Consider the following 19,192-nt stretch of genomic DNA (forward strand, 5'->3'; position numbering starts at 1 on the left):
TGAGCTACATATGTTCTCTTCTATTGGAATCATATATTTGTTTTTTAAAAAATGTGGCCACAACAGTAGGGCAGATTTAATGCATATGCAGACCCTCAGAGACATTGGAATTTAACCTTTCATGGTACAACTGAGGTGAGCCTGAAAATCATCATCATTTATATATATCTTTGACAGCACAGTTTTTCATAGGAGGAATACAAGTAACTAATTCAATTCAGTTCAAAAGCAATAGTTCAAAAACACCTTAAAAATAAATATTTAATCAACAGAGAGACTGCCAATTAAAGAAGTCATTAAAATGTCAGTGGCAAAATAAACCCTTGGATGCAGCCACCAGAGCTCTTCCCAAAGTGTTGAATTAATTAAATTGAATGTTAATTACATTTACTTGTCAATTAAATCTATTTTAATTTTTTACCTATTTTGTATGTATGCATATAAGTAGGAGAAGGTATGCATATATTACACTTCCCTAATCTACTGGATACTAGGTTTGTTTTGGACTTCAGAGATTGTGATCTCTGACTTTTCAAAATCTAAGGCACTAAGAAGGTTAACTATACCTTTAATTTGTCCTGGATACAGAAGACCTGGTATTCCAATTCCTCCAGTGGGACAGGGCTTGGATTCTGGGACTTCAGCAAATGTAATACTTCCTGTAGGATCTTCTCAATTGACTTGGTCTTTCCACTAGGTTTCGTATCATCATCATCATCATCATCATCATCATCATCATCATCATCATCATCATCATCATCATCATCATCCCAATTCCTTTGTTCAGCAGAGAGAATCTTTGTTTGTTGCTCTGAAGAATGATTCCAGACACAACTGATGGACTTACTGCCATCTTTGTCTTGTTCCAGTGGACATGATGGAATAGTTAGAGAACTTTCAGCATAGGGTGTTTCTTGTAGGATATCTAAAGTTCTGCGGCCAGGAGACTGGCATATTGAAATATCCTGTTGTTCTCCTTCCATGCAATTATTCTGTACTATAGCCAATGGCAGCTTCCTTTGATTTGACAGTGGAGTCATGTTTCTGCTTTCTGCCCCTTTCTGATCTTCAGAACTAAATGAACTTCCTTCAGTTGTCTCCGTAAGGCTGTGACTTACACTCCTCAGGCGCATGTTAAAATCACAGTCAGCTAAGTAGCTCAGGATGCAGGAATCTTGGGTCTCTTCCCTAATATTTGCATGTCTCTTTCCTTGTTGCAAAACAGACTGTGGGAAATAGGTGGAAAGTACAATGTAATGACCTTCATAGTACTTAGGCACAACTCCTAAATTAATATGTCTCAGAAGGTGGCAGCACATGGCCAGTTTTGTAATGAGTTCAAAAGCTAAATAAGGTTGGACCTGATTAGTTCTTGGATAGAAGACTCCAGATAATACTGAGGCTGTAGACTAAACTAAGTCAAAACAACAACAACAAAATATCCCAGAAGAAGGCAGTAACAAATCATTTTATAATGCTGCCAAGAAAACTGCATGGGTCTTTCATGAAATCACAAGGAATCAAGCTCTTCTCAGAGATATTAATTTTACAGGCAGTACATGCCAATTCTTTCAGTTGTATACTTTGTTTGTTTTCCCCATTTATACAGGTTAGATATGCCTTCTCTTTCTCTCATTGCCCTTTCTCCATGATATCATGAATGATGAATTACCATGGTATTTGTCACTTCTAGTCTAAGTTTACTTTTAACCCAGCAGAGGGGAACAATTTTCCACTGTAACACTCAATGGCACCCTAGAATACTTTTTTCAGACTTTTTATCTTCAGACAAGCTTCTTGAGATGTTAAGAAGACTGGCTGATCAAACCGAAGGCCTATCTATGATAGAATTTAGTCCCCACAGTGGTCAGCCAAATTCCTAAGGGATGCTAACATAATGGAAAAACAACACTCTTAATACTCATATTTCAGGACAACTGTTTTTCAGACATTATGCTACAAGTACTGACAGTTACATATAGCTAATATATCTAGTAACCATGGATAGTTTTACACAACATAATTTTAACTAGCCTCTTTTGAAATCCATCCAAATTGGTGGCCAGCAATTAAAGCTAAACTGGTGCCTAATGCTGTAACTTTTTCTTCATGGAGCAGTTGCTCCAGCTTCCTGTTCTTTTGTTGGCTCTTTTCTGAATCTTTTCCAATAGAAGTAACAAGAAAATATTCCCTTTTCTTCACTTCCCCACCCTTTGTCCAGTTCTTTCTACTGCACCAACCAAGACCATTTTTGTTGAGAAACAAGCCTGAACAGAATCCAGATATCTCTTACATCAACATCATCATCACCATCAACATTATCATCATCATCATCATCATGAGGCAAATTTCCTTTTTTAAAAAGGAGGTTGTTTATTAACGATGCAGAAAGAATGGTATTTTTCTTAACAGGAATTACAAGAATGTTTGAAACAGGAAAGCCATCAGAGCTCAGGGAAATTCTACCCATCCCTAAGCCTGCCAAAAGTGGATCTTTTCTGTTAATAGATCAGCTGTTTAATATTCCCCATATTGCTTGGATTTCCTTTATTATAACATTCGGATCTAGCAATGAAGAATTATCAGGAACTGGCAGGATACTTTTAGTTTCAACAGCCTTAATTTCACAAGAGACCATAGAAGAGGCTATAGGTTAGGGTTTGGGCTTAGAAGAGAAATAGCTTCTATTTAATTTATACTTACAAGGTAATATCTTTCTCGGAAGCTGGGAGTATTTGGAGGAGTCCAGCTGTATATGGAGTTTTTTCTACTCCCCATAGAAAACTTGGTGGTGGACCCAGGGGACAAAATTAAATTCTCGGAATCAAAAGGACTATGGATTGAAACAAACAGACAAAAAAAAAAAACCCCATAAATATTAAAAAGCCAACACATGCTTATCTTTATACCAAAGCACAGAGGAAATCTCATGTATTTCTGCCAATTGGCCTTCTCAAATTCCCCATACAGACATACAGGTCCACTCTTGCAAGACATATCAAGAACTTTTTTCAAAGGAACAATGCTTTTGCAGGAATCCTTCTTCAAGGGGCGCATTTTTCACCACTGGAAAGATGCAAATATACTACCCAAATGAGACATCTGTTGCAGCTGTGAGTATGGATTATGGATGATGAGAGTATTCTGAGCAACATGCTAGATAGGACTACTAACTGCACCTACCAACACTTTGGGACTTTCAGATATGAATTGCTTTATTTGTCTGAACTTTTTTAACGCAGGATGTGCTCTTTTTAATTCTACCAGCTATTCCTCATGTTATTTATTTGCCTCCTGGTTTTAGTTCTGTTTTATTTGGTTCTTCATGTTTTATAATGTTGTTGCACTCATACAATATTTGAGGTGCAATCTAGAGCTTTTGACTTACAAATTATGTTGAAAATAATGCTATGACATGGGGAAATAAAATATATTACACAAATACAGATAAATTACTTTGGAACTGCCTTTACATGTATTTTGGGCTGATCTGTTTTACCTTTATAGTAATTTTTGCCAAATTTGATTTTAATAAAAGGAGGAGGATGAAAAAGAAAAAGAATAATGGTCAAGAGTCCCTCTTCTGCTACTACCATGTCAATGTATGGACTAGCAATTTATTTCAATTCTTCAGAGTCTTCTCACTCTTTGTAATAAGCACTGATTTAATGGAATGGCTTTTAAATGTTCCATCATGATGGACCCTTTTCTGTCTTGGTCTCTCTTGGAGCTGTGGAATCAGCATAACCAAGATGGGCAAGGCTGAAAGTTATAAGATAGAAGGCTGTAATGCCATTAGAGTGATAGAGAATCCACAATGTGAAGTGGCATATGATCAGGGCACAGCCCAGAGATATTAAAAATTAAAAATATAAATAAGATATGATGGCTGGAACAAGCTTCTTTTTTCTTAATACTGAGTTGTAAGAACACAGGAAGGTGACAAGAACTGTACTATTTTCAGTACTGTGAACCACCCCTGTTCTTGTCTGCAGTGATAAAACTGGAGAAAGGCCCTGCCTGAATAAGACTTTGCCAATCAAGCTCTGAAAAATGGCATCAGCCCATTTTGGTCACAGCAGTCTTTTCCAATTTGGTGCCTGTAAGATATGGGGTATGTCAACTACCCTGTTGGTTGCAATTATGGGAGTTGAAGTCCAACCCATCTGGGGAGCATAATGTTGAAGAAAATGGTTTTTAACAGCTTTTCTTCTGTCTACAAGGAGAACTGGAAGTACAACACATCTAGGGCTTCCCTGTAGCTCCAGGTGACCCTGGAAAATCAATATTGGATAATAAGCATATGTTCACAAATTAGATAACAGACTGTCAACATCCATAACTTCATTTCATCCAAAATAATTTTAATAATTTTCAATGTAATTTATACATTCATGCTAAAAATATATTGCTTTTCTTTATGCTCACTTTTCTAAACTGCCTACTGAGGTTTATCTCTTTTAATGGTTTCATTGTATTTTATGTTTTTTTCCTCTCCTAATTTCAAAAGCCATGGCTGAAAGTACCAGATAGCAAGAAAATCTATGACCTGAATCAGTCATATGAAGACCCTTTGTAAATATTTCCCTATTCTGTGCATTTACACGAGAGTATTTTCCTACCATCAAGCACAGAGATGGATTGGATGCTTGCTCTGAAGCTAAAACCCTCCCTATAGATCAGGAGCTGAAAGTCTATCTCTCATTGTCCCTATCCCTTCGGTAGGGGCTGAAAGAGTACAGCAGCATCTAGAAGGCCAAAGATCTTTTTCACCTTTAGATCCAAGTGTGACAAAAACTAATACCCTCAATTAACCAGCCATCTAAGCTAATGGATTTGGTAGTAGCTAGACTTTGTTCTCATCCATCACCTTCTCAGTTGTCCCAGCAGCCAGCAGCCAGGAATGCTTCAGAGTCAGAATGGGCCAGTCATTCTCTCTCAGCCCCAGGAAGGAGGCAATGGCAAACCACTTCTGAAATCTTGCCAAGAAAATTGCAAGGAGTAGTCCAGGCAATCACCAGGAGTCAACACTGATTCAAAGGTGCACGCCCCAAAAAATCATGTCCTTGTTGCTTAAGTAAGTTAAGTTAAGTTAAGTTAAGTTAAGTTAAGTTAAGTTAAGTTAAGTTAAGTTAAGTTAAGTTAAATCATGCTGTTTCAGGCCGTGGCTTTTAATGCAGAAATTCCTTGCCCCTGAATTCCTTGCTCCTGTGCTATTGGCCTTCTGCAAGGTGGCTAAAACAATCTTGTTCATATGAGCTTTTGAGCCTTAGTGATGTCACTGAGCTGCCATTTTTGTTTGGAAAATCTGACTGACCCAGCTTTGATAATACATATGCTTCTGTGCTCTACATTGCATGGAATTTTATTGCAGCTTATCTCTGTAAACCACCTGGAATCTTGGGAAAGGGGTGGCATATAAATAAATGGAATAAATAAATACTTCCTTCATGTAACCAATCTACTGCAAATGTGAAGTTCCCATTTTTCTGATCAAGTTGCAGGGATTTGATTGCAAGTGCCTTCTTTACCTTCTCTATTTAACACCTTGAAGAAACCCTCTGTTCACATACCTCTGAAAGCCAATGCTAAACAGTTTGCAAATTCTGATGTAAAGGAAATCATGCTAATACTACCAGTGGATGAGACTAACGCAGATCTTTCAGCTGTGGCTCAGGCTATCAGAGGAAATGTGGGAAGAATGTGTGTGTAAAAGGGAAGAAAGAAGACACAGTTAGGAGAGGGCCATCTGCACCAGGCTGCAGCCTTGTCAAAACTCAACCTTTGCAGTTCAAACAGTTGGATCACTCACTGCTGCTGTTTGCTTTTCTAGCCCAACTAATTTTTGCCCCATCATCAGCATTATCCAATAGATGTTGGTACTTATTACATTTTTATGCTACCTTCCTCCAACACACTCAGAACAGCATGCTTGGTTCTGTTCTGTTCTCACTTTAAGATAAGGAAGTGAAGCTGAAACACTGTGCCCTACTTCTTCACAATGGTAGTGTTTGAACAACCAGCTTGACCAGGTCACTTCAAAACTTGGTGGCTGCATTTCCATTTGTGAAGTTGTTTTGGTTTTAACCATCATAAGTTTTTTTATGGCCAGACATGTTGGACCAATCCCGTTTCATTAGTTTGATTAAATTAATTAAATCAATAGCAAAACCACATGTGTGGTGTGAATCCATCCACTCTTTCAGATATCAGTGATCCGCATATTGTACCAATATATGGTTTGTTTTAATAATGATTTATTGGCTAAGACACAATTAGCTGTGTTCATATGACATGTTAAGCAATAAATCAGGGTTTATAAAATACAGTGGCTGATTCATACAACACATTAAGTCAAAATCAAGCAAACATTATGGCGTAGTGCAGGTTGCAACCTGCTAGTATGCTAAGTCATCATGTGATTGCTTGTTTTGGTCATAATATGATGTGTGAATGTACCTGTTATCTTTTCCATTATATGGGACTGAAGACAATGCCTCTACATGTTAATTGGCTAAGCTGGATAGTTTACAGAGCTTGTCAAAGCACGTCAACACCAGTAGCAGCCTACAAACGCATGGGTTCAGACATCTATGCTTATAATTCAGTGCTAGAAATCCATCTTATTTTTCAGCAAGACACTGTTTCCTAATTTATCTTATGTAGCATATTGCCTGAGCAGATAACCAAAAAAAATGTGAATTCAATAAAAACCTGAAGAGGCCACTTAGAGTCATCTGAAATTCCTAATTCTCACTCAAAGTAGAAAATCCAAGACACTAGTAAAGTTAGCAATCTAGGGAATTTTGGAGGGGTAATTCTGATGGACCCAAATTCTGATAATGAGAGCTATTACAACCCTTCCCTCTCCCCTTCCCCAGCAATAGTTTTGTTCACTGTGCTAATCAAAAAGTTGTTTACTGGCTTTTGGTTTGTGATTATGTGTAAACCAGCCTCTGTGATTTGTAAACTATAGTTTATGGCTTAAAGAGTTGTGGTGTGATCCCAACCAATTATGAATTATTCAGCAAGCTATGGTTTTACTGCAAGGTTTTAAATAGTGTAGTAAGCAAATGCAGTCATTACAATGCATCTGTCTTCAGCTCTCAGTCTGTTACTGCAAATACCCACATGAGAACATGCTGCAAAACAAACAGATGAACCATGGCAAAAGCTTTTGTGACAAGAAATCTCATTCATGTAAAGATTCCTATTATAAATCTGTAAGCAGGGGACTGTATGTACATATGTCATCTTTGATGAATTCACTTTGAATGAATGAAAACACACATAAGCATTACTTGTTTTATAATTAAGTTATTTCAGCCTAAAAAGATATTTATCAAAATAGAAGACAAGATTGCTTATTACACTAAAAACATTTCCATTAGTATGAACAAGCAAGCAAACTGCCAAGAAAAGCCAACTTATTTGGAAATTGGTGGTGGTGGTGGTGGTGTTATTCAAGACCTCTTACGCGTCCACTTTGGAAAAGGCCAACATATTGAGCAAAGTTTGAATATTAGAGAAATGTCTTTAATTCTCTTATGAACTGAGGATTAGCTCACACAATAAAACTTCAGGAAAAAGATTTCTCAGAAAAGCTAATTCAGCCTTAAAATGTTTCTTTCCAGAAGACAAAAGATAAAATAAAAATCTTCATGTTATTTTTTCCACCATAAATCACATGGCAGAAATCCTACTGGTGCTCTTATTTATTATAGATCCAATATATCATCTAAATGTATTTTCACACACATAATTTACCCAATCTGACAGGTTGGTATTTTGTTGTAACCTTAGATCAGCCTTTCCCAGACCTGTTGAGAGTGCCTTTCCCTTGAATCCTGGTCATCATGACCAGGAATTCTGGACATGTGGTCAATACATTTAATAGATGCCAAACAGAAAATGCTATCTACAACCATTTCCTGATTAGCAACTTAGAGCATCTTCTAGAGTCATCCAATCATCACTGTGCCAAAATAAGAATAATGAGGACAGGGGTTATATCACTTTACCAATGGCTGAATGACACCATGAAGATGCTACAAGCCACTAAGTGGGGAAATGATTTAAGCAAACATGTACTTCCAAAGAGGTACAGTTCCCAAATCTCCATGCTTCTCAAATCACAAACAAACGTTTGGGGGGAAACCTAATTCTGTCCCTGAAGATAGATGAATGTGGTTCCTTTAAGGATGAAAAGGTAAAGTTGGGGTTTTTCTAGGGGTGGAAACAAGAGGTTTCAAGTTCCTACTCCCAACCTTAAAAAATAATTTTAAAAAATTCAGAAATGGCTGGAAAATATGGCCCTGCTTTTCTTGTGATGACAATATTCGTAGAGTGGCATCATCTCTGACCTTCCAGATGATCAGAGGAGGAAATGTCTGCCTTGACCCTCAGAAAGTGATCCACCACATCCTAGGATGAAAAGGCCTTTGAGAGGGGGGAATGTTCCACAAACCCTAAGGTATTCTCACTCCCAACTCACCTTTCTGATAATACCTTTCCCAGATGATCGAACAAAGTTTTACAAAGGCCAGCTTATATTTCCCCTTGAGACTTCCTAACTATGCACATTCTTCATGAGCAGCTTTAGAAAGTTGAGCCAGGGAATGTCCAAATCACCACAAAATTTCCTTGTTTAAGTTCAGAGTGGAAACTGTCCTTCTAAATAAGTAAAGCATCATTTGAACTTTAGGAGAGCTGGCAGAAACTCTTCTGAATCGAAATAGCTAATAGCATGGAACGATTGGCAAGTGCCAAATGAACCAGGATTTGCTGCAAAAGAACATTGTGGAAACTTCTGGCACCAAAAAGGGGAATCAGAAGCAATTAAACTTGTTCTGCTCTTGGCTACACACATCTCTCTCTCAGGATATTTCTCCTGCCAACAGACAAGAGGCTTGTCTGCACTAAAGCCTTCAACTACAGCCTCTGTCAATCTGAAGCTAATTCAGCCAGGAGCCAGGGGAGAGGTGCACTGCTGAAAACTTCTGATGACACTTGAATTATAAAGTGAGACAAACCTGAGCCCCCCTTTTAATGATACTTTCTAGGTCAGTGTTTCTCAATCTTGGCAACTTTAAGATGAGTGGACTTCAATTCCCAGAATTGCTGGGTGGGGAATTCTGGGAGTTGAAGTCCACACATCTTAAAGTTGCCAAGGCTGAGAAACATTGTTCTAGGTCCTGTTTTCAGAAGGCTGCATGGAGCGGAATATGACTTAGCTTAAATTAGAAGGTATCAGGACATACCACTGGTGAATTTTATTGTCTTTTTATTTACTCCATTTATATTCCATCTTTGTATTAAAAAAGAGTGCTCATAGTGACTGAGAATACGTGTAAAATGCAGAATTATTATAACATTAAAAAAAAACCTCCCTTTTTTCTATCAAATACTGATCCAAGCACTTGTCTAGATATTTCCTGGATTTTTATTTGACTTGAACTGTGGAGAGACAAAGATTTACTGTAAATATTCAGAATGATATAGGTACACCAAAAACCTTTGAAGATATAATATAGAGAGATTTCTTTAAAAAAATAAATTTTAATGCAGAAAAAAGGGAGGCCACAGAACAATCTAATAACTGTTTCCCTCCAAAATAAATTTTAAAAAGAGAGTGAGATTAATCCCATGTTTTTACTGAAGGACGTTTTAAAATGTGCCACTGTGGAAGAAATGTCACCTCATTTGCCTTATGACAACAATATTACTAGGCAATTTTAGCATTTCAAGTCCATCTTTTCATGACAAACCACTGACCACAAATGTTGAAAAAAAGATCATTTAAAAAAAGGTTAAAAGCATGGCAACCATTCATATTCTCCATCAGTGAATCTTTGAAGAGACAGACCTAGCTAAAAAGATGCCACAACTAAATGCATATTTAATGTTTTTGTGTTTTCAATATAGAAAAGCCAAAAATATATATATACAGTTCTTCCCTTCCCTTCATTTGGGGCACCAGCCAAACGTCTACTGTGTTGTTTTAAAAACTTTTCTTTACAGCTCTACCACATCTTCAGAGAACGTTTTTCATTATTTGTACAGAGAGCTAGAGAACTGAACATCAAACCACTCCCAAAAAGTACATTTTAAAATGGAGCCAGACAGAGCAGCTGGCTGAATTATCATCAACAGTGAAGACTGGAAGTTTTAAAAAGGAAATAATGAAAACTGCAACATGGCAGGGGCATCAGATTCTCCCTCCCAAACATCCATTTTTCCAGAGGAATATTTATAGGGCTGGGAAGATGCTGGAAGGACAACTGTGGCTGTTACTGCTAAGTAGGGTATAGTCTATAGATAAACAAAAAAGACTATGATACTGAGCATTGCCAATATAAATTAACCACAATCCAACATTTCTTTTTGAATACTAGATTCACTATGCAACAGAAATGGTCGATTTAAGGGCTACTCCATTCTCTATTCACTATGCTGCCAGTTGGAAGTGTGCTTTGTATTAAGGGCGTGCAAAATGTTCCATAATGGAATGTTCCGACTCCAGAACAGGCAATTCCAGAAGTGATTGGATCTCCAAATGAGCCACTCAAAGTATTCAGGAAAGGCTGTGGCCAGTGGTCCAGAAATGGTGAATATGGCATGTTCTGAAGTCACAATGCCCCATTTGGAGATCCTTTCAGAAGACTTGGACTTTCAAAGACTTGACCCTTCAGGTCAGAGAGGCCTGTTTTGGGAGCAAAACATTCCATAATGGAATATTTTACAGCCTTTACTTTGTAGACATGCATACACACATAGCTAGAATGTATTATCCAATAGGCAACTGTTAGGAATAAACATTTAACATGCACACTGTTGCGCATGAACCCTACACCCAAAACACCATATGGACTTCCGATGCTTTCTTACAGCTATTACTCCCTTTGAAAATACTTTCTCCTTAAAAAATATTTTCCTTAAGAAACTGAGATGATTTTTGTCATTTTTTGGACTCAATTTTAGTTGGGTTACCAAGGGCAAGCAGGTAAAATTATTTCTGTTGCTGCCCATTTCACTTGTTATGCAACACATTTTGTGATATAACAATCAGGATGCAAATCAGTGTTCTTACTTCCAGAGGACTTCCAGTTGTAGTTTGATGGTACCTAGTTCGGTTATATCCACAATGATGGTTTGAGGCCTAGTTGTAAAGAAGTCGATGCTGTCACACGATACAATGCCAACCAGGACTGTACTGAGTCCTCGCAGTTCTGTCACCTGCAAAGTATATGATAATATCAGCCAAACAGCTTTTCACATACCTTCCCCTTGCCAGATACTTGCCAGAGGAAAAAAGGTTCAGCAAAAATCCTGAGATGAAGAACTACAGGGAATATATTATAAACTAGGATTTCTAAACTACCTAAAGAAGAAGTGCTTCCTTATAAAATTAGGTGTTATTCTAATCTAAGCACTTCCTTTATACGGTCATCAATACAGTATTACTTCTGTAACTGGAGTTCTAAATGGGGCGGGGGGGTGGGGAGGAGGAAGGCAAGTTAAGAAAGGGTCCCTAATTAACTATCATGCTTCCCTCCCTTTGCAGAAATAGACCATAATCAAATAGACTCAGGGGTTGCTTCTAAAATATCAACTCTGTATCTGGAGGTGGTAGAGTGGGCAAGGTGATTTGATTAATGCTACATGCAATATCATACATAAAAACCATACAGGAAAAAAACCCCACTAAAATCAGATACATTAATTCACATTGACCCACAATCAACATTATGATGTGGAAAGCAGAACCCAACAAAACTCAATAGTTCTCTCGGATGGGGATCGTTATCTCACAGCACACTGAATATCGCCCGTGAGTCGTATTCCTATCATACCAGCTAGCATAAAAGTTGGCAAAGCAGCAAGTACTTGGCCAACTGGATTTGGAACTTGACTTTACACCTAACTTGGCTGATACATTGCATGAAGTTAATCATGACTTAATCATGATGCACTGAATTAGGTACAACTGGCTGGGTTCAAACAACACCAAACCATAACTCGTTATTTACAAACCACAATAAAGGCAAACCAAAGAAATCGTACTAAGGTTTTGCATAATGAGTGAAGCAGATTACTGTATCTGAATACTTCACTTGATACTTTTCTTTTTATTTCAGTTAGATTTGCTCTATAGATGTGTATACTGGAAGGAATCCTGTAGCCTTCCATATGTTTCTGCACTACAACTCTCATTCTTCACTGTTAGACACACTGTTGGGTCTGGGGCCGCCAAGTAAATAAACTGTGAGTTGTAGATCAGAAACATCTCAAGAACTATAGATTACTCCAGCATAGAAAATGTACCACCCAAACAATATGATGAGAAAAGTGTTTTAATTTTATTAACCCCCTCAATATATAAGCCAACATGTAAAATGAACCATAAACCATCTTCACACACACATTTACATTACTCAAGGACATTTTACTGCTTTGACATGCGGCCTGTTTCTAATGAAACTTGCATTCTGAAATGACAGGAAAACTCTTTGTGACAGTAATTTCACACATGCAAGTCATCAGCTGACGCTATGTGAATTCATCCAAAGATGGTTTAAAACAGTGTGTCTACATGTGGAATTCTGATTAGCCAACAGTACAAAAGCCAATTCTATTACTTCTCCCTTGAATCTGGAGGAGATGACTCATCTGCATTGGCACAATGAAGGATCTGCATGTTTTCTCACAACATTTGCACAGCGCATCTCAATTAACCTCTCATCATGTAGTGAAGAAAGGAACATTTTAAGCACATTTCCATAAGCTCGGCTGGAGAGGAATCAGGAATTCCTTCCAGCAGAGCTCTGCCTACCCCCAACACACACATTGCCAGCACAAGAAAAAAGTGTGGCCAGCAAACAAGCAATGTTGCAACAGTTGCTTACAGAATGTAAAAGCTTCCAAGCAGACCATTATTCCAGAGTATTTTGCAAAAGCCAATTCATACAACCTTTTCTTTGGGATATGGAAAGACCTGTTTACAAAGGATTTGGCTGGGCTGAATCATTTATTCAGTTTAAATGGTCCACACTTAAGTTCGTACAACATACTTAAGCAAGCCAATTAAAGACCTAGAAGCTATATTCACATAACATGGTAAGCCTGGTTGGTGTTAAGATTCATCTGAGTATTGGTTTGTTCCCAACCCAAGAAGGTTTCAAGAGACAGTTGAAAAAGGCACCTACAGATTTCTCAATTATCTGGAAACAGGCAGGCAGCCTGCCAGTTCCACAAAGAGGCTGTTAAAAGAAGGCGAAGAGGTCTCCACTCTAACAAGCAGAAAGACATGCTGGGTTCTAAAATGAAAGTAATCCATTGTTGAGATTTCTGTGACATTATCCCTTAGCCTTCAATAAATCTTGTTAAATAAGGATCAGTGGAAATCTTGCTCTCAGCTATCAACAGCCTGACAATTAATTTTTTGTGATTTAGCCTTTCTAACCAACACTTGATCAAAAAGCATCGCAATTAAGATTATTCCATCAATTACAGTGGGGCAATAAAACTGTCTCACATAAGGAAGAGCAAGAAATACAATGTTGAAAAAGATAAATGTCAATCAAGTACCAACTGCTGATCCAAGGTGTCAGATCTTCAACTTGTTTGAACAGAGATGTGAAATTTCTGTTGAGAGAGGAACATGCAGCAAATACCTAGCCCTGCTACCCAGGGTGTCCACAGAGCATAGTCATAAAAGTCAAGATGGCAGCCCCAATGGTACAATCAAAACTCTGTCTGTTTTTTCATGCTCATTGTATGTGCAATGCGCATTGAAAAATGGGTGGAGCTTTGATCACACGATCATGGCTACTATCTTGCTTTTTTTGGCCATACCCTGCAGATAACCCTGCTTGCTGCCAAATGAAGCCTCCCACTCCTGCACATTCTTACCTTGATTTCAAAGTTCTCATGAAGGCTGGGTATAAAAGCTTTTTCTTCCTCCTCCCAAGTTTGACTGTCATCTGTCAGAATCTTGCCTTTTATTTTCCACTTCTGGCGCCCCAGCCGTATAAACACCTAAAGTAATATACAAACAAGAGACAGGAAGATCCATCATAAATATATTTGGGGGTTTATTTAGCAACGGAGATGGCAGCCTCATTTCTATTGGGTTAGCAAAACACACTAAAAACCTCAGCCAATCCACAGGCATAGTATACTCCATATTGTGTGCTATGGTAGTTTCCTTGTGGAGTCCTTCGGGCTCTCTGAGCCTGGTTGTTTGATTGCAGATGTTTCATTACCTGACTAGGTAACATCAGGTAGTACACAAATTACAGACTTTTCATTCACTGAACTTATTTATAATGCCCCAAAATACACAAGCCCAATATACCCCTTCATCCAATTGTATCATTACCAGGGACCCCAACCTACAACATAGCCAAAGAACTCCCCCCAGAACTTGGACACCTCATAGAGGAGTTGATATTCTATCAATCCTCCACTACAGGGCCTCCAGAAAATCAAAGACCTAAGAATAGAAGAAGATAAGATTATAGTCCCATTCGATGTCACAGCACTCTTCACATCCATAGATCCAGAACTAGCGAAAGAATCCATGGTGGCAGTACTATACAATGCATCCAACCTAGCCAAATACACTAAGATTGAAATGCTCAGACCCATGGAACTCATCAACCCTTGACTCGCTACCTATTTTCACTTCAATGGACAAATATACCAACAAATCAGAGGAACACCCATGGGATCACCACTCTCAGGATTCATACCAAAGACCATGATGCAGCATCTAGAAGCTACAGCATCTCCTCCCCCGCCACACACACACAGAGTTTCTTTTTTCAACAGTTTGCTAAATACTATACCTCATATTGGTCACCTGGACAGAGACGTGCATAACCCACCAACCCTAGGAAAAGAAACACAAGAAAAACAAGTAAGAGCTGAAATTCATAGACTCTGAGAAAAGAAATCAGTAACATAAATTGTTGACGATCCCCAAATACATAACCGTCCCTTCAACTAAATGCCCCAAAAATTATTCTGGGGCCAGCAAATCACATGAAATAGTGATACCAAAACTTGTGTTTAAATACCTCCTCCAGTAAATGAATCCTCCCGATCATAGCCCATGCCAACTTCATTCTCATGCGAAACACATTTGCATGATCAAGTGCATCATTATGGTAGATCTGCCTTAGTTCACCACATGAAGGCCTGGTGAGCATCATTTTGTGTAGTTAACATTTTGATGTGGAAAGATGCCTTAATACTTTCAGTGACCCTAGCCATGGTGCCAATAAGAGCACAGGCTCTAGGTAGGATCACCATAGTTGGTAAGACTGAAAGAGGAGAGATGAATTTAAGGGTAATCTATAATGGAAGTAAGGGGAGCTAAGGCTCTGCTGTTATGAGGGAAGCCAATCCATCTAGGAGAAGGAACTCTATATTCAAACCCAGATGGCAATAGCAAACCAGTTCTACACTGTTGCCAAGAAAATTGTATCAACATGACTCAAACATATACTTCCTAGTGACCAAATTTGAGAGAGAGACAGACAGACAGACAGACAGACAGACCGACCGACCTAAATACCAGGTGACAATATCTCAAGGTCAGAAGTCATTCCTTTAGTTACTGACGTAGATCTGGCCAAAGCAAAGCTAGAAGGAACACTGATTGTTGTTGATGCCAATATTGAATAAGAACTCCTCTTTTTACAACGAGACATATAACTGGAACATGAAACAGGAGGGTATTAATCAAGGAAAACTTGAACTGTGAAGCATACTAAATTGGATGTTTAAAACATTAAGGTGGACAGGCACAGGCCACTTTAAAGAATATTCTTAAATATGTGCTTGGGCATAAACCAATAAATGAGACAATATTAGAATTAATGGATATCAAGTGAATGTTGCTCTCATGCAAGTATATGTGCATACTACATATGGAGTGGTGGAAGGCAGGGAAGAACTCCACGGCAAATTGCAAGAGGTGCTGACCCAAGATTTTAAAAAGTGTTTGCATTCCACTAACGGGCGAGTGGAATGCAAAAGTTGAAGAACTGGGGAAATCTGGCATTACAAGAAGGTCTCAGTTGTGTAAACCCTGGAAATACGTTAATGCAGGAGATAAGTTAAAAGAGTTTTATAAAGAGAAATCTTGGTTTATTGACAATATCTGCTTCAAGCAGACACCCAGAACTGAAATGAAATCAGCTATATAAAAGGAGGCAAAATATGTACAAAGAATTCAACAGGACACTTCCACGTGCAAACTGTGGAACATACGTGAATTACTGGTGTCAAATACACAGGTTAAGCTTTCAAAATTAAAGCTTGTAGGTACGTCAGCAAGATTGAACCTGGAGGAAATATACTCAGAATAGATGATACACATCCAGTACAGTGAACATATGTGTGTGTGGTGGGGGGACGGACCTGAGGAAATATGAGAAGAGATCAAAGACCTTTTGAAAACCAAAGCAGAAAAAATATATACTAGAAAGAAAGAAAGAAAGAAAGAAAAGATCTAAATGGCTTTCCAAAAAAAAGCTATCACAATAATCAGGGAAAGACAGAGGATGAACATCTTGGGCAACAAGGACATATGACAACTGAATGCTGATTTTCTACACAAAACAAAAAGAGAGAGAGAAGGAAATATATTTTATTTATTTATTTAAATGTATTATAGTCACCCAACTCCAATGGACTGGGTAGTGTACAAAACCGAAACAATCCATAAAAACAGATAAAACCTAAAACCATATTGAGTTTAACCATAGGCTAAAACGATCTAAAAATTAAAAAAAAAAAAACAAAACAAAACAAAACAGCCCCCCCCCCCAAACGTAACTATACATTAACCTCAGGCCTGGGACCAAAGCCAGGTTTAAGAACTTTCTGGAACCCCAGGAGAGTGGGTGCCATATGTATCTCTGGGAGGACGCTGTTCCAGAGGGTGGGGTCCACAGCAGAGAAGACCTGTTTCCTCAGACCCACAAAATGACAACATTTAATAGAGGGGACCTGGACCGCACCCATTCTGCCAGAACATACCAGGTGGGCAGAAATGATTAGAGATAAGTGGTCCGTCAGATATCTCATGTTATTTCACCTTCAACTATCAAAAATAGTTGAAAATAACACAGGAGATCAGAGAAACCATAGGAAAATTAACAGCTAAGACAGGACTAATCAAATGGGATCAAACAGAGGCAATGGAGATTAAAGAAATATGAAAAGACTATACTAAAATTCTTTATCAATGGAATAATGGAATGACAGAAATATCGGAAGACAGAGACTATATCAAGAAGTAACTTACTAAAAAGTGAAGTATGGAAGGCAATAGAAAAGCACCACACACAAATGAATTATTTAAACTCCAGAAGAAGAGGCAGTTAAAGTGCTATGGAGTAAGACTATATTGCGTAGGGACTGGAGAAAAATGTGCAAATTACCCAGCCATTATACAAATTCCTCACACAAGGAAAGTCTTGCTTACAGTCTTATGAAAAACAAGAGGCATATAAATGCCAGATGAACAGGCAGGTTTCAGAAAAGGCAGAGAGATACAAGGCAACTTAAAATATATAGTAGAAAGAGTGAGGTGTTTTTTTTTAAGTTGCCTTTGCTTTATTGGCTATGGAAAAGCCTTGGATTATGCTGATCACATTCCAATGTGAAAGGCTAACAGGGGTGCAGAACACCTAATTATTTCTCTGTGAAAGTTCTACAATGAACAAGAAGCTACTGTAAGAACTGAGTCGGGAGAAACAGTAGTTCAGAACAGAGAAGTTACAACAATGGTGAACAAGGAGATTTACAACTTGTCCTTGTAGTTGCAGCCGTCATGGCATCCCTGTGGTCACGATTACCATTTGTGACCTTCACAGCTGGCTTCCAACAAGCAAAGTCAGTGGGAAAGTCAGCAGGAGGTGGCAAATGGCCATCACATGATGTTGTGCCTAACAACCACACAGGATTTACTTAACAACGGCAACTGGAACTACCTTTCTAAGTTGGGGTGGTCATATGACATTGCGCTTTAGGACCACGTTGCTTAGCAATGGAGTTGCAGTCTCAATTACCGTTGTTAAGTGAGGACTACCTTTATAGCCCCTTTATGTGTTTAACTTGTATTGTTAAATGGCAGGATTGAAAGATTTAACAATGGGAATAAACGGGACAAGATTATGAAAATTAAGGGTCTTTCTATGACAACCAAGATGAGAATAGTCTTTCCAGTGGAAATCTGAAAGTTTTTGAATTTGGGAATGGTTATTAAGAGTAACAAGGACTGCAAGAAGAACCAATCAATCAGTCCTGGAAAAAATATGGACTGACTACTCCTTTGAGGTGGCATTCAGACAGTAGAAACTATTGTAAGAATGTTGTAAGAGTGGATGATGGACTAGAAAAAAAATGCTTGGCAAGGCATTGGAAGGACGAGAAGACAACAATTAAGATGGATGGGCAGGATCAAGATCATCACTGGAATGTTCCTGAAAGAGCTATGGATTGTTGATTGGAGAATTTGAGATGTGAGCATGTGTCCATAGTCATCCGCTTGGACAAATTGGGCCCAACAGTATAGTAACTACCTACTCAATATTTTTACTGAAAAGAAGTCACTGCATGTTGCCGTCAGAAGCAGAAAAGGGCTGATGAGAAGATTATGTTCAGCCTTTTCTCCTCCCAATTTTTCCAGCTTCCTAATAAAGAGAAAATAAAAATGGGGGCAATATTCATTGTCACTCCCTTCTGACTCAGCCCATCTCTCCTCTCTCTCCTCTCCTCTCCATTCCCCCCCCCACACACACACACACACACATGCAGACACAAGGGGGGCAAGAGAAAGTTAAATAGATCCTTCTATAATGTGTAGCTTGATCTTCACCTACTGGTTTTAGCAACCCACTTTTCATTTTTGTGCCACTCTGCTCCCATCTGCACTAGGAAAATAACAAGTTTATTTTAACACTTGAAGAAAGGCCTATACACGTATGAAGCACTAATATGAACAAATAGTTTGAAGCTGGAATGATCGAACTGAGGTTTGCATCCGGACTAGTTTGATGCTAGGAAATTACTCACAAAAGGTCCAGCAGAAGTAGTTAGGAAAGATAATGATAGCTCTAAAGACAATCTGAGCACCGATTGCTTGCCAATCAATGTGCTATTTTCCACAGAGAAGTTG

The 19,192-nt window shown here is 38.4% G+C and overlaps 1 protein-coding gene across 2 annotated transcripts in view; it reads right to left on the reverse strand.

The window, feature by feature from the left end:
* Positions 1-19,192, reverse strand: part of RIPOR3 (RIPOR family member 3) — a 104,115-nt gene that overhangs the window by 19,656 nt on the left and 65,267 nt on the right. For both annotated transcript variants that reach the window (XM_088153956.1, XM_088153955.1), the window contains exons 9-13: positions 14,850-14,893; positions 13,912-14,037; positions 11,090-11,235; positions 2,704-2,833; positions 567-1,226 (exon numbers count right to left, since the gene is read on the reverse strand). In XM_088153956.1, the coding sequence (XP_088010082.1) occupies positions 567-1,226; positions 2,704-2,833; positions 11,090-11,235; positions 13,912-14,037; positions 14,850-14,893 (1,106 nt within the window). The remainder of the gene's footprint in view (positions 1-566; positions 1,227-2,703; positions 2,834-11,089; positions 11,236-13,911; positions 14,038-14,849; positions 14,894-19,192) is intronic.

The sequence above is a fragment of the Python bivittatus genome, unplaced genomic scaffold (genome assembly GCF_059951505.1).
Source record: "Python bivittatus isolate LINGU-HERP-01145 unplaced genomic scaffold, Pbiv_v1 ctg000700_np1212, whole genome shotgun sequence".
NCBI lineage: Eukaryota > Metazoa > Chordata > Lepidosauria > Squamata > Pythonidae > Python > Python bivittatus.